This window comes from Rhyacophila brunnea, unplaced genomic scaffold, assembly GCF_057557595.1.
Source record: "Rhyacophila brunnea isolate RB1 unplaced genomic scaffold, BYU_Rbru_1.0 scaffold_7, whole genome shotgun sequence".
NCBI lineage: Eukaryota > Metazoa > Arthropoda > Insecta > Trichoptera > Rhyacophilidae > Rhyacophila > Rhyacophila brunnea.
Window position 1 is genome coordinate 1,188,544 of NW_028233339.1, and position 24,012 is coordinate 1,212,555.

The 24,012-nt window shown below is 36.7% G+C and overlaps 1 protein-coding gene across 2 annotated transcripts in view; it reads right to left on the minus strand.

The window, feature by feature from the left end:
• Positions 1-14,286: 14,286 nt before the first annotated feature.
• The window catches only part of Eip75B (Ecdysone-induced protein 75B), a 392,248-nt gene continuing 382,522 nt past the window's right edge, over positions 14,287-24,012 (minus strand). For both annotated transcript variants that reach the window (XM_085957892.1, XM_085957893.1), the window contains exons 4-5: positions 21,703-21,938; positions 14,287-17,801 (exon numbers count right to left, since the gene is read on the minus strand). In XM_085957892.1, the coding sequence (XP_085814018.1) occupies positions 16,191-17,801; positions 21,703-21,938 (1,847 nt within the window). In that variant the 3' untranslated portion in view covers positions 14,287-16,190. The remainder of the gene's footprint in view (positions 17,802-21,702; positions 21,939-24,012) is intronic.

Genomic DNA, 24,012 nt, shown 5'->3' on the forward strand with positions numbered 1-24,012 from the left:
ATACCTATGCGCATACTGGGTTGTAACTTTTATCATTACACTGCTTTTTTGACATTATTTTTTTCGTACCCAACAAGGAGTACTTAATCCAAATAAATTAAACTATGAGGCTATAAATTCAACGTAGATTGAAAAAAACATAATTATTGTTTTATTGAAATAAAGCATGATAAATCAATTAATTTATTGTTAAATTGTCAATTACTTAATTAAATTCTCATTCTTTTTGTTACATATATTTTTAAATTCGACGTTCATACTTATATATTATTACAACGTTTTTCTTAGCTCGTATTCGTATTTGTCCAGTGGTTGTTTGTACGGCACAAATCTTGCAATCGATTTTTAACTAACTTCCCGACTAGCTAGACATTTGAAACTTTTAGAATATGTCAAAACACGATGCCAATTCCTTTTTTTAATACTTTTAGCCATCTTTAAGTAGAATTTATTTCATTTTCAGTTAATTCTGTTTTGTATGAAAAGTTATTTCGGAAGAAATCCGTAAAAAGTAAAACTATTATTGATTGCTAAGTGGGTCCTAGCAACTAAATTATTAATATTAATATATACGTGCGTTACTATGGAAATCAATATGACATTTCAGTATTATTTCTATCAAGTACAAATTTTTTTGATCGTTTAAGCTAGTCAAGTCAAGTTTATAAATGATTCAACAGAAAATTTAAAAACGTTGTAGGTATATAAAAAGTTCTTTTTATCTTGTAATTATTTTTTTATTATAAACATTAGGTACCTAAATATTTCTAGTTAGGTATCTGTGTCATTATAAATAATGGTTTATTATTAAATAATAAACCATTTACAACTTCATTAATACGTTAATATCGATTAGGAATGGTTCAAAAATCAAACTAATATTTCTTTGTCAATATTGTTTGTCTAAGTTGTGTAAGTTTTGATGGAAACAAAGAAAATACATGTTGTAAGTATATTAAAATTATTTATTAAATTAATCAAGTATTAAATTATCTACTAAAATTAGATGTTACGAGTATTTTTTCGTTAATATTGTGAGAATTACTGTAGATAATAAAGTAGGATTATGTATAAGTAGGATTTGACAATGCTCTCTGTTTCTGAGGGGTTGAAATGAGGTCACCAATAACTATTACTACATCGTTGTGTATCGCGACAATTGCGATGTTTGGCTGTGTGATACGAATCGTTTGCCAATGCGTTTACCGGTAATACCACGAATCTGACTGATCCATGTATTGACATTGACATCTATCGATAAATAGCCGATCCCACCTGGTAAAGTAGAATGGTCTCTAGGCCCTGCCTTCCTGAAACTCGGCAGTCGAAGAATATAGTTTTTTATGCAATTTTGACATAAAACACAAATTGATATTTTCCGGCTTTATATTATTTTAGGTCGTCCTACGCTGGTTTTGGCATGTTTTCGGAGGGTACCATAAATATAAGGTATCACTACCTCTACAATGAAAACTATATGTTATAAGAAGGATTGTGGATTTATGATAGATTGCCCTACGCCAGTGGCGGCTCGATGACTTTCTAGGTGGTGGGGTTTAGTTATTAATTATCAAATATATACAAGTATGTACATACCTACATTCTCATATTATTATAGGTACGTTATGTACGAAACTACTTACAATATGATTTTATTAATGAGGAAATGATCAATTTTTCAGAATAAATAATATGATTATCTGAGTCGTTACTTAATCACATCTCAAAATCGTGCTTAAAAATACAAACTTAATTAATAATAATAATTATTATAGATTTACCATCATCAGTTTTGAACAACAACAAACGAGCGTTTTTACTCACCTATGGGGTCATTCTGTTTGGTCCCTAGTATGCATATAATAACGCTGATGCATTCACATACTTTGTAGTAAGAGATTTGTACCGCAGCAACGGGATGGGACTGAGTGACCCCGATCAGTGAAAAGTAGACGCCATAGCTTTCTTAATTTGTACATAGGTGTCACCGTGAAATAGGGCGTATTTAATTTAATAAGCTATTTTAATACCGCGTAATTATTATTATGTTATTACATAATTTACAATTGGTGCTTTATTTATTTGTATAATAATAATAATAACTATCTTTCTAAAATTGCGACGGGCTTAGATAGATGAAATAAATTAAATAATTCATTTAATCATTTAATTAACTAGGTATATTATGACAATGATAAAAATATCGGACGTTTTTTACGCATTCTCCACATGATAACGATGTGGGGATGGTCCCTGTAAACCCTTAAGGTAGAGCCGCCCCTGCCCTACGCCAAATCGAAATCCCACCAAAATTCCGATCGAATAAACTGAATTATTGGAGAGAGAAACCAGCATTTATTAGTTGCTCAGTGAATATCATCTTATTTATGTGTGTAATATCTCACACTCAGATAAGATCTTTCATAAATTTTCCTCGCTATTATTACGCAAGGCATGGCCAACCCCCCGGCCCCGACCGCCGTTTTCCGTTCGCCGCTCGCGTGCCGAGGACGTTCACCTCAGTCCACAAACGGACCGTTACTCTATACTAGGTATAGTCTTAGGTATAGAGACGTCACTGCTAAGTTAGCCAATATTATTTTTGAACTTATAAGTATTTGTGTCCACGTTTCATGACCCCACATTCTTCGCTTTACTTCCTGGACTTTACTTGAAATGTATTGGATACACCTTATACATAATGTATAACAATTGGGTCTAGGAACGTTCGCCACCGAAAATTAAAATCACTTTCCGACAATTCATCGCCTCAATAGAATATATAATTATAATAAAATATAATATTTCGCGTTAATAATAAACAATGAGTGGGTGTATCAACCTTATTCTTATTGTGTCATCCCTTACCAATGGTAAGGTTTCAATCGGGGCGATATATATTACATACGAATATCGGCGAATTATATAGCTTAATTTCACGCTTTCAACTAGTAAAAATAACGGCGGATTATAGAAGTTGTCGGATAATCGAGCGGTAGATTACTGAGAGTGAACTGTATATGTTACGCTGAATGTGCGAAATTGACTATTACATGAAATGGGTAAAATTTTGCCTAAATCATGAAAAATGCAAGCCCGTTGCCTTATTCATGAATTATGCAAAATATTTGCCGAGTGCGCAAATTCGGCAGTAATTTTTCTGCCTAGTTCATGCATTGGACCAATTAAATAGTAGCGCTACGGACTACGGTGGTGTTTTATGCAACTAAACCAAATGTGTCAAATGCTCATGCATTGGTCAAAATAGATGGTCACGCTCCGGTGGTGTTTTTTTGCAACTAATCAAACTAATCAAATGTCATTGATTATATAAAAATATACCAATCAATAACTACAATGGCGTTCATATCCATTTACTGTACCCAAAAAAATCTAGAACTATAATATGATAACGGAAGAATTTTATTAAAAGGTATTTTCGCGATTTGATTCGTGCATGGGTATCAATCGTGCAATGGTTGATTGTTTGTTTGTGATAGTATGATTTGATAGTTTGTTGACACTTGTTAGCTAACCTCAAAATGGACATTCAGTTGAATTCAGAACTATAAAACCTAACCTAACCTAACCTAATAATAATAATATTATATTATGTCCAATTATAACTAATAAAACCATCCGTATTAAATTTACTTTTTCTACTGTCATGTTGACAGTTTAAGAATTCCATACCCTGGCGAATTCACGCACTCGGCAGATAATTTACCTAATTCATGAATAAGGCAACGGGCTTGACTATTACATGAATTACGCAAAATTTTGCCCATTTCATGTAATAGTCAATTTTGCACATTCGGCGTAACATATAATATACTATATATTATAATCAATCTTGGGTAGAGAACTGGATTATTTGCTGTTCCCAACGCACGGCCTCATAGAATATAAGCCTTGCTATCTCGACATTTGGAACAAGGTAAAATGTTTGTTACACGCCTTATAACTAACTTTTATATACTATGACCTTAATAATACATATTATTACATAAGCAGCACCCAACTCCTTGTAATAAAGCCGTCAGAAGCCAGCTTTGACCCAATGCCTGAAGGGGAGCTCATTTTGAAGATGTTACTGTGACCATAATAAAAATATTGTTATTTGCAATACTGTATACGTACAATAAATGATTTTCTATTACGGTCTTTAACGAAGTTATGATCATTTTCGATTAGGTAGTTTGGAAATTCGTTTTATTTTTATTTTGAAGCATCTAATGTAATAAATCTAATTAACTTTGTCTTTATTCAACGAATAATTCACAATATTTAAGAATGTAACATTCTTTTTTATTGAACATACATAATAAAACACTTCTGAAAAAATATATAACCAATAGAAAAAATCATTTTTCAAAATAATACACACCCAGCAGGAATCAAACCAGCATATCTCGGGATTCTCGCCCGCGCACAAAGAGCAGTTAGTGAAAATTTGTCACCTATAGCATTGTAGTTGATGTGCGTGGGCGCGAATCCCGAGTTTCCTGCTGGGTGTCGTATTTTTTTCAAAAAAGATTTTTTCTATTGGTCATAGATTGTCTCAGAAGTGTTGTATATCTAATACTCTAAGTATTAATACTGACTGATATTGAAGGCCCGTTGAGTTTTCCCGATGTAGACCCGGTCTCATATACATTGCATGCTAATTCATAAATCTCACTATTATCTAAATGTTTTTTTTTGTCTTTGCTATTTGAAAGTATTTTCTCTAAATGTAAGTTCTATGTATTTCAGTTATGTATCTAAGTATGTAAGTATCAAGTCTAAGTTTCTAAGTATGTATTTCAGTATGTTTCATAGTGCGATTATGAATAAAGTAAGTAAGTATAGTATTTTGTTTATTTAGAATTACTAAAAATAAATAAACCTATTAACACATTTATTTATTTAGAAAAGAGTATTACGGCATTACAGCGATTGGCCAATGCGCCGTAATACATAATTAATACAAAATTATAAAAAAATGACTTAATTACAAAATAACAACCAGTACATATAACATGAAAGTAGAAAAGACAGTACATATGCTTATGTAGATATTATAGTAAAATGATAAACACAATTATATATTTAACCTATTTAACACGTCCACCAACATGATATCTAATATATAAAAATTAATATTTGTGTGTTTGTTTGTTCGTATTTAATGCGCAGCCATACCGTTCATCCGATTGCAATAAAACTTTGTAAACTTATTGCTTGCACTTGCGGGAAGAGTATAGGCTATACTAATATATAAAAATGAATGTCTGTCTGTCTGTGTGTCTGTCCCGTATGCGTTCCTATACCATTCATCCGATTGCAATGAAATTTTGGTAAGTGGTTGCATGCACACCCATGAAGGTTTCTGAATTAGAAAAATCATCATCTTCTTCTTCTTCTTCATTATATTTTCTTTTATTCGTATGGTTCCTATACCATTCATCCGATTGCAATGAAATTTTGGTAAGTGGTTGTATGTACACCCATAAAGGTTTCTAAATTAGAAAAATCATCATCTCCTTCTTCTTCTTCATTCTATCTTCTTTTATTCGTATGGTCCCTATACCATTCATCCGATTGCAATGAAACCTTCGTCAGTTGTTGTGGTAACACCCTCAATGGTTTTTGAATTAGTACAACCATCTTCTTCTTCTTCTTCTATTCTATATTCTTCTATTCGTATGCGTTCCTATTCCATTCATCCGATTGCAATAAAATTTTCGTCAGTAATTGTGCCAACACCCGCGAAGGTTTCTGAATTAGTACAACCATCTTCTTCTTCTTCTTTTTCTTCTTCTTCATTCTATCTTCTTTTATTCGTATGGTCCCTATACCATTCATCCGATTGCGATGAAACCTTCGTCAGTTGTTGTGGTAACACCCGCAATGGTTTTTGAATTAGTACAATTATCTTCTTCTTCTTCTTCTTCTTCTTCTATTCGTATGCGTTCCTATACCATTCATCCGATTGCAATGAAAATTTGACTAAGTGTTGTGTTCACGCCCGCAAAGGTTTCTGAATTGATACAACCATTTTCTTCTTCTTTTTCTTCTATTCGTATGCGTTCTTATATCATTCATCCAATTGCGATGAAATTTTGACCAGTTGTTGTGAGTACGCTCGCAAAGAGTTCTGAATTAGTACAACCATCTTCTTCTTCTTCTATTCGTATGCGTTCCTATACCATTCATCCGATTGCAATGAAAATTTGACTAAGTGTTGTGTTCACGCCCGCAAAGGTTTCTGAATTGATACAACCATTTTCTTCTTCTTTTTCTTCTATTCGTATGCGTTCTTATACCATTCATCTAATTGCGATTAAATTTTGACCAGTTGTTGTGCGCAAGCCCGCAAAGGTTTTTGAATTAGTACAACTGCCTTCTTCTTCTTCTTCTATTCGTATGCGTTCCTATACCATTCATCCGTTTTTTTGGATCCATCCGGAACTTTGGTGAGTTGTCGTGCGCACGCCTGCAAAGGTTTCTGAATTAGTACAACCATCATCTTCTTCTTCTATTCGAATGCCTACCTACACCATTCATCCGATTTCAATGAAACTTTGGTGAGTTGTCGTGCGCATGCCCACGAAGATTTCTGAATTAGAAAATCATCTTCTACTTCTATTCGTATGCGTTCCTATACCATTCATCCGATTGCAATGACATTTTGATCAAGTGTTGTGCCCTTGCCCGCGAAGGTTTTTGAATTAGTACAACCATCTTCTTCTTCTTCTATTCGTATGCGTTCCTATACCATTAATCCGAATGCAATGAAACTTTGGTGAGTTGTCATGCGCGTGCCCACGAAGATTTCTGATTTAGAAAATCATCTTCTTCTACTATTCGTATGCGTTCCTATACCATTCATCCGATTGCGATGAAACTTTTGTCAGTTGTTGTGCGCACACCTGCGAAGGTGTCTAAATTATTATTATATAAAATACAAAGTTTGTTGTTTGTTTGTTCCATCCAATTTTGATTTTTTTTTTACTACATATTAATAACATTAATAACGTTTTCATATTTTGGATTCGATTTTAATTTAGTGTTCTTATGTTTGACCTTTACTCCTATTAGAATTATTTTCATATTGCCATATTGTATTACAAAGATATTTTAATATTAAAAAAATAATTACCTATTATTATTTTTCAAATATCTAAGATAAATATAACCACGAAGCGACCCTGTGCGAAGCCGGGTACTTCAGCTAGTAATTAATAAAAAACAAATCAACCGTAATGGTGCCATCACATAAGTCGTTAATTGCACGATACACAGCATCATGAAACATCACATCTGTTCTGCGACGGGCTATCATGAAGACCGTAGAGCTACGAGTGATATTGATGGGAACATGAAAATTAATATTTGCCAGTATATACGGATTGTAAATGAACACACGAAGAAGTAAAAAGAAATGCTTTAAACCCCAATTGCTTCCGGTTTTCATGATTTTATAACTTGTAATTTTAGAAACTATTCCACTCCCAGATTCCGGAAAATCTTACTCACGCGCAACGGAGCAGAAGTGGAATTTCGATGTACGTGCAAAAATAAATATTGTCAATTCTCGTATGTCGAGATAATACCTACATAATATTCAGAACACCGGTAAACCAATTTTAAGAATAATATTAGTAAATAATTAATGTGTGCACATTTTAATTTTAGAAAATGTTAAAGAAAGGATGGCGATATTAAAAAAAAGTATCATTTTTACGCATTAGGCCAATATTTCCAAAATTGGAATTCGTTAAGACGTGGTGGTTTTTTGAGGTTTTTCCAGAGTCATGAAATAGTTCAGTCAGCAATAGTCAGTACCTATTAACTAAAACCCACTATTATTTTTAATTCCTGCAAAATTACACAGTAGTTACCATGTTGTGTGTAGTTTTGGTCTCCTTTCCATAAACATCGCAATATTTCATCAATCAACCAAGTCTTCGATACCGGAAATTCCACTATGTAATATACATATTCCAAAATCAAATATATTTGGTTCAACCTCCAAACTCAAAACTAACAAATCCCACAAAGGTACCACAGGTTGAACTGGGGTGACAGTTTCTGTAATCAACGATAGATATATTATATTACGCAATAATATATAATTGGAGAAAACTTTAGGAATATATAATAATAAGGTATTACATACAAAATATTCCGTGTACCAATATCTATCTCTTTAGAGGTCATTAACGTAACTTTGCGAGGAGCGTTGACCTGCCGTTGAAGCTTTACTAGTTGTGCCATTATTATATTCTGCCAACATTTTATATTTACTTACAAATATAATATAGCTTTATTCTAAACATATAATATAGATAGTACATTAAATATAAATACATCTACTGAGGAAAGCAAGTATAATTTTCGCGAAAATAATGAACAATAATTATACCGTATGTCTATCAATATTCTTCTTGTGCCATCACCTATCGGAGGTCCGCCGCAATCAGGGCGATATTCCCTTTATTGAGGAACAGTTTGGATATGCACGCGTATCAATCGCATTCTTTAGTCAGGAAATGCAGCGTATTTCTTTGCCACGTAAACTGTTGAATTTTATCAATTTCAAGTCAATAAGCCAAGTAATATAAAGCCCCCAGAATACCCACAAATATTAGCAATATTGAATGCACGTCGCGTTTGTAATTAATATCAAGTGTAGAAATCGAAAAGGACGTAACTCTCACCAGTGATGTCCCGTGGGGGTAGGCAGATTGAGCGTCGCTTGGGGGCGGCAGTTACTCGAAGGGCGGCAAATCGAGATTTGGTATAGGTACTTATAGAAATAGCTAAAAATATTTTGTTTACATGTTGTACCTATCTGTCAGAAATATCAACCAAATACGACATCAGACTTTGATGATTTGGGTAAGTGTCTAACTTAATTATATTTAATTAATTAATTTTAATTTTGTATGCTTTATTGGTACTTATATATTTTGTTAGTAATGTATCAATACAACACATTTCTTAGATACTGGAGTCATGAAAGGGTGATAAAAATACTATATAAAAAATGAGGCGGCTTTTTAGCGCTGCCTAGGGGCGGCATTTTGCCTAGGGACGTCACTGACTCTCACTTTTTTCAAAGAAGGCTTTATATATTATATTGGATAATAACGTTGCACACAACTAAATAAACGTAGTGTCCAAATGATGTAAGCTGCAAATGCCTATTTATTATCTAAAATTAGCTGACAATTTAAAAAAAAAGAATGAAGTGAAGTGGGAAAAACGACTTAACCATCTATTCTTTAATTAGGTAAATTAATAATTCATATCAGATTACGAATATAAAAACTAAATTACTAATTACGAGGGTGGGTCAATAAGTCCTTAGAAAAGCCGACAGGTGGCAAGACTAGTACTGTAAGCGGTTTGTTTTCATGCAGCGGCACTACCGATTCAGTATGCTGCGAAGTTTCAATCAGATTGGTCGGGTTGTTGTTTTTTATTTTCGTACATTTAAAAAAAAAATTTGCTTGTTTACAAAAATGGAGAAAATTGAGTTTAGAGCTGTTATTAAACATTTTAATATAAAAGGGTTAACAGCAAAGGAAATAAAAAATGAGTTGGATTTAGTTCACGGCATATCTGCTCCTTCACTTGCAACTATTTATAACTGGTTAAATGAATTTAAACGTGGTCGTACATCAACAAAGGATGAACCACGCTCAGGACGTCCTGTAGAGGTGACTACACCAGAAATGATCAATAAAATCCACGATATGGTGTTAAGTGACCGAAGATTAAAGTTGAGTGAGATAATTGAGGTTACAGGGATCTCAAAAGGTAGCGTCATTTCTATTTTACATGACAAATTGGGCATGAAAAAAGTTTCTGCAAGATGGGTGCCGCGTTTGCTCACAGTCGACAATAAACGCAATAGGGTGGTGGCCTCTAAAGCCCTGTTGTCGCTCATGCAACGCAATCCGGATGAATTTTTTCGTCGCTTTGTGACTGTAGATGAAACATGGATACACCACTATACTCCCGAGACGAAAGAACAGTCAAAGCAGTGGATTGCGAAAGGCGAACCATGTCCAAAGAAGGCGAAAACCGTAAAATCAGCTGGTAAGGTTATGGCTACTGTATTTTGGGATGCACGTGGAATTATTTTCGTTGACTATTTGGAAAAAGGAAAAACAATAACAGGGGATTATTATGCATCTTTATTGGACCAGCTAAAAAACGAAATTGAAGAAAAACGGCCTCATTTAAACAGGAAAAAAATCCTCTTTCATCAGGACAATGCCCGTGTTCACACATGTTTACGATCAATGGCTAAAATTGAAGAATTGAAGCTCGAATTGGTCGACCACCCACCGTATTCGCCAGATTTAGCCCCCAGTGACTTTTTCCTTTTCCCAAACTTAAAAAAATGGCTAAGTGGACAACGTTTTTTTTTCAAATGAAGAAGTCATCGATCGGACAAATGCTTATTTTGAGGACCTTCCGAAAACTTATTTTTCTGACGGTTTAAAAAAAATTGAGAAACGTTTAACCAACTGTATTGAGCTCCAAGGAGATTATGTTGAGAAATAAAAAAAAAATACAAAAATAAAAACTGTTTTAATGCTTTTTTCTAAGGAATTATTGACCCACCCTCGTATCATGCACTTCAAGGTTACCTACGTCTATTTTGTATTTTGACTTTGACCGAAAAATGTAACAAAAACCGTTTTTGTGTCTCCTGTAAAATTTGATTTGTGTGGATTTCGTCCTTTTTCCTTTCTAAAGTCGAATGGAAAATAACATTCGTTAACACGTGTTTACGTTGATCCCATATATCTCATACCTTCTCACAACCACACCCAGAAGGAAACGTTCTTCCCATTATTTTTGTGTTCCCTGTTGTCAGTATCCCCAATCGCTGTTTCTATTACTATTCCAAAAAAACAAAATTTAAAAATTTAAAGAAAGAATAATAAAAATAATTAAAAAAAAAACATTAAAAATAATTGATTATCACTAAATAATTCTCTTTTACTGTTAGTAAGTTTTATAGATGTGCAAATAAAAATGTTTTTTCTAGACTTTCAGTTGCCAGCTGAGAAAAAACGAAAGGATGTTTACTCGAAGCGCTTTCATTCAAAACGTTCCACAATCTATTTCAAGCACTCCACATTCCATTAGAAAATACTAGACAGTAGTGAATACTTGGTGAAAGATATTATCCATGTCTACTAGGTATGTCACAGTTACTAATCACTATACAATTACCAGTGTACAAGCGCGCACGCAAGGGTGGATTGGTCCGAACCTCCCCCTCGTCACCCCAGGAACCAAAAAAATATAAAATATTTTGGTAAATGGAACATTACATCTTCATCAGAATCGTGGCACTGATGCTTTGGCTCTCGAACATCGTTTTCAACAGGATGGCCCGATTCTTCTCGGCATTATTGGTGTCAGCGGAAGACCTGTTAGTAGCACTCATGAGTTGATGCAACCATCTGGCACATTCTACTCTAACTGATATTCTGACTTGACATGTGCGCGAATGGTACAAACGGATGCTTGCGATCCTATTAATAATTATAGACCACATGCACACTCGACAACCACTTGTGGGCACGACAGGTCGCAGTAACTTGTAGTTATAACTGCAGGCCAGATGTTCATCGCTAGGCTAAAATTAATATACTTATCAAGAAAAGTGCGGACCCAGTGGAACCGGCGTAATTCCATTAACACAACTCTCGGAGCTTTAAAATAGGTTTCAATACAATAAATAAAATTGGACATTTTTTTCGAAATGGATGCCAATTTCTGCTAGTGTAGGTACTAACTATTATTACTTTTACGCATTTGAGAGAAAACTGATTTATAATGGCAATTGGCGAAAATAATAATTACAGTTACCATTTGTAATAGGCCATCCATGGACTGAAACCGTATGCGGTTTCGAACCGTGTGCTTATACTAAGCTTATCTTTTCTGGTCATGGAAATATATTTCCGCAAAGTATATTATAAGCATCTGATCGTATCCGTTCATACCGTAACACTTACACTTACAAATTTAGTGAAAATATATTTTCATGATCAAAAATCTAATATGGTATTAAATTTTAAAAAAATAAAAAATAAAATAGTAAAGTAAAATAGTAAAAAGTAAAATAGTAGCACACGGATCAAAACCGTATACGGTTTCAGTCCATGGATGGCCTCTAACACTGTGTTACAGCCATCACGGATTATGTTTAGAAGAAAAAATTGAGACTTCCTTAATTGAGCTTGTATGGATGCTATCGATGGTTTCATCCAAATGAATTTCCTTATGTATGCTAACATAATGTAGTTTCAGATTTAGAAGACATCTTTATTCGGATACGTATTTTTCCTTCGTATATGCGCGGTCTAAATGAGAACTCTGCCGTTCTCGCTATTTTTGATATGGGTTCCTCTGTAACTTGCCTTATAAATCGAGAGCAGCAGTTGTTTGTTCTCCTAATATACAGTTCCTACTAGCCTTCTATCGGTAATGCCAATTAAGAGGGCAATAACAGTAATCAACCACGTCGCTTCATTGGCAAATTAATCTTGACTGCTAGTGAGTTTATGAGGATGTGTTTTTATGAACTCTCACTCGGTGTACTACCATTTTTCTATTACACTATTTAAATTTGAAAAGAAGGTATCATAAAATGTTGTTTTTATCTGTCTGCATACTGTTACTGTCTGTTGTCAAATCAATATTCATTCTTATACTTACCTATTTTTTTTATTTCCCTACCCATCTTGCTCGCCATAACTGTTATTGCTCTTCTAATTGTATTTTAGGAATGTATTTTCCAATACTCTAAAATCCAACAATAACATTTTGTTTTAATTTGCTTGTGGGCCAGGTGCCATTTTTTGTTTCAATCTACAGTTTACATAGAGGTTTAGATTTGCATCAGTTAACATAATTATAATTGTCGAATAAAATATCAAATGATATAAATTAAAATATATTTTTGCAAGTGCAATATTACAGATAAGAATGAAAGATGAGAACTCTGGCATCTAAAACTGATAACCAATCAGTCACGTAAAGTAAAACTCAAGACAGCAAGAAGACAACTCACAAAGCAACCCTAATGCATAACGACGTGGTCTTTTGTGTCCACTTTATTGCAAACGTTTTTTAAAGAAAACATTGGTACAGTCTTCTTGATCCAGCAGTGGATCGACAAAAGATGATGCTGCTGATGATAAAGCGTATATAGCTAATAACATGATTTTGATTTCTTCAAAATTTTAAGGTGTTTAGGATAAAGGTAAATACCTACCTATTTTCTGTTCTATTACATTATTTGAAGTGTAGTTTACTGCATTGTGGGTGACGTTTGAATGTATAATCCTTATTTAGCACCTCTCTCTCTCTAATGTTTTAAATACATACATATTAAAACTCTGGATGTACTACCGCTTTCTCATTTGACTGTGTTCTTGTAAAATGTAGTTATTCATTATTGGATTTGTAGTATTACCGTTCTGGCAACGGTAAAAATACTTTTTTTCAACCACCTATTTTATTCTATCAATCTGCCTTTGCTATCAGCAGTGCTAATCTGTCATGCACTGTCATATAATAAATAGGATTCAATCTTTAATTTCAATTGACTCAAAACAAATCAATCGCATTTATAACTGCGAGCATGAATATTTAAATTGAAAAGGCCTATATCAATTATTAATATAAAATGCAGTGTGTCAGTCTCAAATATGTTCAGGAACTCTACTGCCAGATAGAAATTTCTGTGATTTCCCTTTCAAATTCGCTGATGCAAGTTCCAATTGTCCATGCAAGCTCGACGAACTACTCCTCCATCTCTTCGTAGTTTGTATGAAAAAAAAATGTTTAACGAGTTGTTTTTGGTTCACTTCAATTTGTTTAGGGCGTTTAGACTCCCATCTTTACAGAGTATAGAAGATTTCCGTTAGCATAGTTAGTGCGTATTTATTTAGAATTGATAAATTATAGTAAAATCTCATATTTTACTAAAAATATCAATTAGAAAAGAGTATCTCTTTGTAAAGTATCATCACCCAACCTGAAAAGCTTTGTGAAAATATTGTCTTCATTTATGTCACAGGTTTCTAGATTCTTCTGGAGGCTTTCTTCAACGTCTGACGCTTGTAAAGTAACCAAGTATTTTGTACTATAAAATTACAGAATTTGTAATTTTTCAAATTATTTTTTGTATCAGTTAATTCTTGTGTGTTGGGGAAGGAAAAAAGGAGAGGAAGCAATGTATTATTCGAAATGAAATGCATTTTTAAATTTCACCTGACTTTTTTTGAAATTTTTTTTATTCTGACGCCCTCTCATTTTCATCGTGTAATATAACAATTAAATTGAGAACTGACCCAAACTTACAAAATACTAAACATACACACTTGGCAACCGTCTTTGATTTGTTCGTCGACTACTCTTTACAATGATTTCAATAGATATTTAATCTTAATACAGTGCGGGTATGAATGATATGTCACGCACGACCATTACAGATATAAATGAAATTTTACAATCAACTGCTCGATAAGGAACACCCTGCATTATTTTATGACAATCCCGCCTGGCTCTCGCTTCTTGCGCTTACAATACTATTGATTTGGGCTTGCGGAACAGCGAGTACCGGGCGGTCACCAAGTGAATATATCATATTAAATAAAGTGCACACGGCGGCGACCGGAAATTTGGTCACCGCCAACCGGGTCGATCGATTATTATTTAAAAATTCTTTCAATACACGGTGACGCTACTGTGGGGGGAAACAAACAATCGGACAATATGGATAATTATATTTGTTTTACAAGTATATCACACTGTCGTCACAAAATGTTGAATTATTTAATAATGGTATAACTGCAAGAGCTGTATTTTTAAATCAATCAATTTACAACGAATATATTATGTATGACGATACAAGTCTCATCAAATCAGTTAATTACAACAATAATTACTCTGTTTATTTAAAATTATTTTTAAGCTATGTTTTTATACAATTTGATATCGACCGAGCGCTCGGGTGGTGAGAAAAATAAAAAAAAATGGCGCCGGTTCGATCAACATGGAAAATGAGTAAATGCGAAATCAACTAGACGCTACGCAGAGCGCCAGCTTGGAAATAAAACAGTCGAGGGTGATCGGTCAAGACAGTGTGGGTTAACTACCGTTACTCGATAACGGTGGACTGTCGGAGATCAGCCGATAACCCTCGATCCGTTCTCTATAATTTGGATTTAGTCTAAATCGGACTCAGCCGACCTATTCGATTTTTCTAGTGGGGAATTTAACATCGATCATGCTGAAAATAATGAAGATTTACACGCGAGACCGGAAGGCTTTCGGGGGTTGTACCTCCGAAGCCGGCCGATCGCGTTGAGAGGTGCGCGGGGAACAAATTTACTCCTCATCCCCTCCCTTCATCTTTTGTTTACAAGTTTTTTTTTGTTCATTTTTTTACATTTTAATATAGTAACATTTTATTTTACGAGATAGTTTGTTCACACGTACTGCTTTTGTTTGTATTTGTTTAAATTATTTATTATACTAGTAATTAATGATAGCGAATAGAATGAAAGAAATGCCGGGCCTGTGGGGCCGACCTGCACGAGGGTGCAAGTCCTGTCGGCGGATTGCACCTTCAGACTCCCCGAGAGTCCTCGCCGTTTTTCTTTTTTAATTTAATATGTACAACCGGCCGCGCCACCAGCGCCACTGTCGCCAACGCGTCACAACTATCATTATTATTCACAAATATAATAAACTAAATAATTACAACAATAATAATAAAACGTAACATTTTCATAGAAAAGGTAAATAAAATTAATGTCCGATACTTAAAATAAATAGTCAAAATATAAAACATTTCGATCCGGGCTTAAAAAGGAAACGCGAGCGGCCGATGCCGCCCGTCAGGTAATTAATCGTAACTAAACTTTACAAAACTAAAACGCTCCTCGCTCAACTTCCGGCGCTTCATCTGTCCATCTGTCCATTTTACACTCTAACTTAGCGAGGTATAAAACAATAAAATGAAAGTTTATCACAAATATATTTATTCAAAATTTGAAAATCCTAACTTAAGCCGTAACACGATAATAGGATGGCGGCGGACGCGTCCCTCTGTCGTCCGACGTCGCTCGACACATTATTTGGTTGTCGCTGAGAAGCGCTCACTACGCTTCCAATAATAGTTTTCGGGGGCGGTAGGGCGTATGCGGCGGGGAGGGGGACTTCTTCGAGAGGTTCAGGGGCTGCGGAGAATCCGCGATGTCCACCTGGAGCTCCAGGCGGGAAGGCGCAGGGGGAGAGAGTGCGGTGGGTGCTGGCGGTGCGGCCGTCCACCGCGTGCGAAAAGCCGCGGGATCTCTCGACGCACTTTCGCCGCGCATTATATAATTTTGGATGATGTCCGTGCGCTTCATCTGCTCTGGCGTCATTCGCGGACCCTCCATGAGTGAGCGCGCCAGCACCGAATGGGTGCTGGAGAGCGAGGGTGTGGCGCGGGAGAGGTGCATCTGCAGTTGTGAGGGACGGCCGGTCATCGGACACTGTCTGCTTTGTCCGACGGGCTCGGCCTCAGCAGAATCTCTCTGGCGCATGGCGCGGAATTTCTTATGCGGTTTATACGCCTCATCCATTAAACTGCTCGTATCGTAGAGCGGTGGCGCTTGGAGTACGCGTTTAAGAACGGGCATGTCATCGACGGGTCGAGGGCGGTCGTCACTTCGCTCTTCGAGGGACGATCTCGGACTCGAGCATCCGGAGGAAGTGCCCGCCCGCTTTTCGTGCTTTTCATTTCCGGATTCGATTCCTGAGTCGGTGGGTGAATCTAGTTTCCGGTATCGCAGGTGGGGGTGTGCATGAGGGTTTATGTGCGCGGGGCGACCGAGGGGAATAACGGTTAGACCCGCACCTCCAGCGGCGGCGGGCTCATCGTCCCCGGACGAAGCGGATCCTCTGGATCCGCCGGAGTCAGCTCGCGGTCGCACAGGACAACGTGCGCCAGCGAGCGTCGCGGCAAGCAAAGGTGCGCCAGCGAATCGGTCGGCCTCGCCCGAGCACATAGATTCAGTGCTCGAGACGGATCCGAGGGGACTCTTTACGGCTTCGTCCATCGTCACGTCCGAACCTGAAGACCAGGACGAACTGCCGGCGGGACTTTTGCCACTTTCGTCTTCAACTGACCACATTTGCTGACGTAGAAGTTCTTTATGCTCCGTTCTAAAGACGACAAGTTTTTCCGTGTGCAACGTGCTCAGCGTTCTTAGGTCGGGGAGTGTCTTCATTAACTCGTGCAAGAACTCAGGCTGTCCAGGACGGTTCTGGTTGATGACCGACTGCAGACAAGACTTGAGTTTAGTGTGCATGCGCTCGACGAGTTCAATGTTCCGCAGGCCGGGGCGGTCAGGGGTGATAAGGACGATGGCGCAGAAGAGGCCGACTTCGGCATCTGTCAGACACATGGAATTAATTCTCTCGGCGAACTTGAAGGTGGAATCGACAAGGAATCGAGCATTGGCGCCATTTTGAATGGAATCACGTTTCATGAACTGTCCATTGAGACAAATGATTCCGTCCGAGGGGGCGTCGAACATGCATATCAATCTGATAAATAGCGCGTCGAAGAGGCCGCTCTTGAGGAGGGTAAATTTATCGTCTTGGGTGAGCAGCTGGAACCCGGGGATGAGGCCGGCAAAATCGATCACGCCGCGGATGACGTGCGCGAATCTCTGGGAGAATTCTTTTTCAGATTGTAGTTCAGGGGCGGGGTTGAGCGGACAAGCCTGTGGACAAAAAGAAAAGAAAAACATTAATAACCAATCAAAAATAAACTTCATGAAACGGTCTTAACTCCTTGGAAGATTATATTAATAATTATAAGTTTCGATAGGAGATCGACAAGGTGACAAATAATCTGGGGGTTAAAGTACATAAGCAAGTTTACGCGTGCCGAAACAAATAAGGGATGGGGGAGCGCCTCGTGGAGACTTTCAAGGTCTGCAACGTGCGTAATCGCTGACGATCGATAATGACACAACTGATAAAACCGGAATTAAAATTTTAACTTTGTAATATTCACCTGACCGACACGTTACTACACAATAGAGCGTTGCTTTCATCACGGTAATAAAACCAAAATAGTATTATAGTTGTGCGTAGATTAACATCAGCATGTGCATAGGTAACACGAATGATAATAAATAAATAAATATAAATTTAACTAAGTAGACGTAACTGACCATTTGAATTGACCTTTAGTGCTCAATGAGAACTGGTTCTGCGGCGACCATCGCGATCGCAATAAATTAAAGTTACTTTCATCTAGGAAATGATTGGAGGCGCGCGAGACTGCGACCTCTGTGGCCGGATTCAATGGCATTAATACTAAAATAACGCTTCCTCATTGTCAGTTGAAATGCACTCGTAATTGTTATTTGTATCATAGTAAGTCAAAACACCAATCAGGCAATTAATAACGTAATACTTCCTAGTCATTTAACATTTGGATTGAAGCAATAGATTATAATAATAATTAATATAATCACAAATGGTAAAATATTGTTTTATTGAAGAATTTTCATCACACGCATATTAACACTGAACTATAAAAAAATACGTTTGGTTTTATCATGCGATTTTCGTAAACTTTGAACGGAATTTATTTACATAAATATTTGAAGGCAGCTTTCACGAGAAACGATATCTCCCAGAGAGAAAGAGACAGCGATAATAATTTTATATTAAAATACGTAGTAATTTTATTGTAGAAAGGAGCGAGCGAGGGAGACACAGAAACCTTGAATGTTTCCGTGTGACGCAAGGTCGGCTAGTCTGGCTGAGTGGGTTGATCGCTTTGTTCTCATTTGCCCTTGCCAATAACGACATCGAGCCTATTACACGTACGCAAAAGGGTGAAAATACTCGGGCAGAAATCATTCAAATTGTGACGTTCCGTTGTGAACCCCACCGAAGGGTTAGATTGCGTTAAAAAAATAAAATTCAAAATATCAATATAAACTAAACTAACAACGATAGTTCTATCTCGTTTAGATGTATACATAAGTATAGAGATGAAAGACGGTAGTTCGTATTAAATATAGAGGTTATTCCATTTGTATTAGGGGTCGAAGCACCTTTTGTGTCTAGAGTTCACAGTAGAGGTCACGTAACGCTGTTATTCTGAAGGTGGGGCAGTCTATGACATTGTGTGATCGTGCTAATTTAAATCGTTCAGAAGACGATTCGACCGTCGACTAATTTAAATAATCCGCACACGTTACAAAATATTTTTATATAAAATTACTGAAACATACACTGCACAGCGAAATAATAATCAAGTGCTTTGATGTGCGCTCATCCGAATATCCTCATATCATATCCTGTGCCCTTGTATAACAAAGGGCGTGGACGGGATCCAACTGATATGTGGGGGAACTCGGTAATAAATAGGGACAAGACAGCGATGACTTCCGCCGCGGCCGGTCGAAGGTCCGGGGAGAGAAAGTCCAAAGCTCCCAAGGCTGACCCAACTGACGAACATTTGGTTCACAGCGAGGCGTCAACTCACCAAAACAAATGCGTCGCGATACTTATATCTCTCGTGAGTCAGTGTCAAGAAAGTTTTTAAAAATTGAGATTATAATATAAAGAGTGGCGGCCTTGCCGTGTAACCTTGCGAGGAAGCGAGCGAGGGACCCTCAAAAACTTTCACCTCGTAGATCACCGCTGCCCAAAAGTGTGCCACCGTTGTAATAAAAACAATATTTTTGAGAAGAATTAACGAGTGTTGCCACAAATCATAATATTATTTACCGAGAAACGATAATAAAAGAATTCGTTAGTATTGTATACAACTGGATGAAATACTATGTCGTCCATTGATCACTACTAGAAAGTACCTCGCGACGGCAGTTTGGCCAAAGGGTCTGCGATAATGTCAGACATGCGGGAGGCAAATTAACCAAAGTTGCGCATTCTAATCAGTCATAATAAGTTTTAATGATTTGAAACAGCTCTGGTACTAGTGAAATAAAATCTTTGGTAAGCAAGTTGGCAATTGGTAGCAGACTACAAATGTTATTGATATGCAGGTGTTGGCCACATCATTAATGACAATTCTATTTCGCACATAAGCAGTTACTTTGTAACGATTGCAATTTATTTTTGTATATTATTGAAACCGTAAAACGTAGGGAAAGGGCAAACCGCACCTGGTTTTACTGTTGGCACAACGGTTTGCAATAATCAGTAATGACACTGTAATCATGATTCCATTTCCGTGTGGACTTAAAGTTCAAGCGTGACCTCCTTGCCAATAAACCATCTACTCGATAGCCTCCAAAAATTTTGCAATACCTCTAAAACAATCACCGTTTAATTAAAATATTATTTATTTATTTACCGTTCTGTCTCTACTTACGTCAAAATAATAATTAAATGAATGAGCACCGCGGAAATAAGTTACGATAAACAAAAAAAAACATTAAGTAATAGTGAATAGTGACCAGATTTATTACTGTTCTGAATGCCGTTTTATTCAGAAGGCCAATAAAAAAGTACACATAATGCAACAAAAATAAGTTAAGTAGGTATAAACAAAGAATAAACTTCAAATATTTAAATCATTTCTGATATTATACCTGCCGATAAACCGAAGGTGGATACATTTTTATAGCGAAAGTATAATGTAACATAATGAATTACTATCAATGTTTGAATCACTTTCACTTTGTATGAAAACTAGCCCCGGTCTAATATAATAACAAACTGAATGAATTCGCTCTTCGTCTCTGTCAGATCTTAAATCGATATGAAGAAACAGGAACCAGCTCTTACATGCTGATAAAATATAAAAAAAACTACAAAAGTTATCGAGACTTTATATCGTATTTTGAATGAACGAAATACTTTAAATAAGTTGCTGATAGCTTTCTATGTATGACAAGAAAAAAAATAGTCTCACAGATTGACAGTATAGAATATGAGGTGGAAAGCCAGTTTAAGGGTAAGGGACGTGCGACAATAATCTAGTTAATTGATACATTGATTGAATCAATGTTTAAATACAGTCAAACTCGGTTATTACGAGGAAGATGGGACTGACTTAATTTGCTCGTTATAAGCATTACTCGTTATATAACATTTCGCGTCATGTTCTAAGCATACAATATTGTGCTTAGCCGCCGGCGCTGGTAGGTATCTACTGACTTCACAAAGCTTGGATTTTTACGCGCAATTTCAACCATATGCGTGGATACTTTTTCAATATTGTCGGCAAAAATACCCATTAGGTACAAACGATTGACACATTTACAGTTTTGCTCGGTATACCCGAGAAGTAGCTCGTTATTAAAGTGAATAGATGTATGGAGAAAATCATAAAACCAAAATGTCAACGAATGTTTTCCTCATTATATCCGAGATCTCGCTATTTCCGTGATCGTAATAACCAAGTTCGACTGTAACTAATTTTTCAATGTGTGATGGATTTTGAAAACGAATGACAGCAAAACCATGTGTTTTGAAAATCTATCACAAAGTTAAAATTTTAGTGACGTCTGTGGATCCTTTGCCACGTCAATGTCAAATGTTGAAGATTTAAGCTTCTAAGAAGTTTGGCAATTATTTGGAGAATTGAGACCCAACATAATGTTGGATTGATGATAATAAGGACTTGAAACTTACCAAAGTAGGCATGGAGTATGTGGGGCAGTCCCTCGCTCGCGCTCGCATGGCTGCGACGCGGTCGCGAGTGAACTCGCACGTGTCGACGTGCGCGCGCACCACTCGGGAGAGTAATCTGGGCTCATCGTCCAGCTCCTGGGCCGCGGCCCGCTCTTGAGATCGACTGCTGCTGGACTGCTGCATGGCGGCGAGGATTCGCGCCTTCTCCCGCTTCGGCACGCGACCGAATCGCACGGCTGGAAATAAAAAGAAAAGGGGACGTTAGCATACATCGTCAATGACAACAAACAAGAACAGTATTGTAAGATAGATAGATATCAAAACAATTTTAACACAAAATGACTACCTTCGCTCTCAAGAGTTAGGAAATACATAGTTCACTTTGTATTGCTTAAGTCATTAATTATAGATCCACCAGTATAGGTTGTCGTGATGGCGCCACATGCCAACATTTGACATATTATCATCATTTAATATTTTTTATACTGTGATGAACTTTGTTCTAAATTCGAACACGGGACGATTTATGATGGTATATGTATCATAATACAAATAATAAGACATTTTCTAAATAACCCTGCTATAAATGCATGTTTTAAATTAGATAAAAAGCATGAATTACCAGTTACGGAATACAAAATAACGTTGGCTACCTCGCAATGGACGAGTCTAGACTAGACGCGGAAGTATTCGGAATAGATTTTATGGGCCGGTCAGCGACGCGATGCATTGCCAACTTCAAGTAGGTACCGACCAATTCATCAACTCGATAATAATAGAATAACTGCACCACGTTACTTCCGCACGTGACGTCACATTTTCAATCAATCCAAGATAGTGACGCACTTCCCTAGCGCGCTGATCGTCATCAGCGACCATCGACAAAATGTCACGCCAACAAAGTTTAAAAATATCCATCTAATTGCGGTTTTATAACCTTCTAATGATACAACACAATTGCGTCGTATCGAAAGAAGTTACTCCATACATGTACATATATTTTTTTAATTCAACGATTACAAAAATCCGTTAGAGTGAAATACGTTACAATACTGAATAGGCAACAGTTGTAAATAGTAAAAAAACACCCCTCTTAATTTAAGAATAAATAACGCAGTTGAGGACAAAAGGTTCATCGAATCGGATGAAATGAGAATGCGGCGGGAGCGGCGAGGGGTTGGCTTGCTCATGTAGCCCGCGTCTAAATTTTGGGGTAGGCCTGCCAGACAGACAGATGCAGGAGCCGCAACCTTCAGACGGGTGCAACGACCTCGCGACGAACCCCATGCATTTTCGACTCGTGTGCCCAAGGAGACTGCAGCGTTGAGGGTGAAAATAAAAGATTCGTCGATTCAATAGCCATACATTATACATACGAAAGTAACTAATATGGCTTCGAAAAGGTGGTCTTGTAACGGAAATAATGTATTTATAACAATAGAAAATGTAATAAACGTGCATTTAAAATTTGGTTGAGATTTAATTTGAAGATTATTGTACTATGCAAAGAGTCTTATAGAGAAAAATAATGCTACGTATAATACGTCAACAATAATGAATATTTAATACAACGAGTTTGACATATTAAAAGGTCTAACTTTTATTCGTTAAAACTCATCCACAGTTTTAAATTCATAACTGTAATAGGTATTTATTTGTGGCAGTTGGTATGAAACAAAGTTACTATAACCATTTTATGATAACGGTGTATATCTTTGCATCATTACGAAGGGTCGGCCATCGCCATCGTGACAGTGTAATAAGAGGGAAGGGAACTTGAAAAAATAATATATTTCGGGGAAAGAAAGAAGAATTAATAAAGAAAGAGCTGGGCTCGGTTGGTAACGGAGCGCCAGGTGGCGTGCGCGTGCGACAGACATCTGCCAGCCAGCTGCGGCCCCCGCGACAATCAGCCCGACGAATAATAATGGGGGATGATCACCGCTGAATCGAAGCCAGCGGCAAGCATGGGGTCAAAGCACTGGTGAATGCACACCCGACGCACGAGGGTCGATGCGAGGCAGCCTATCTAATGCTCCCATCGGCAGCCACGACAAATAGATTAGAATACATCCGAGGGGTGAAACTACACGAGAAAACTGAGAACTACTCTATGAAAGCTAGCAACACGACGAATTTTTATAATAGGGAGTTTATTTGTTATAGTAAATCTTGACTTTAATTTAAATCGAAAATATTACTAGCAATATCAGTATGGTTGATAAATAGTAATTGGGTCTGACTTGTCATTTCGTGACACAGTTGAATGAATGATCCAATTTCAAGAAACACAGAGAAAGTGAAGAGGCA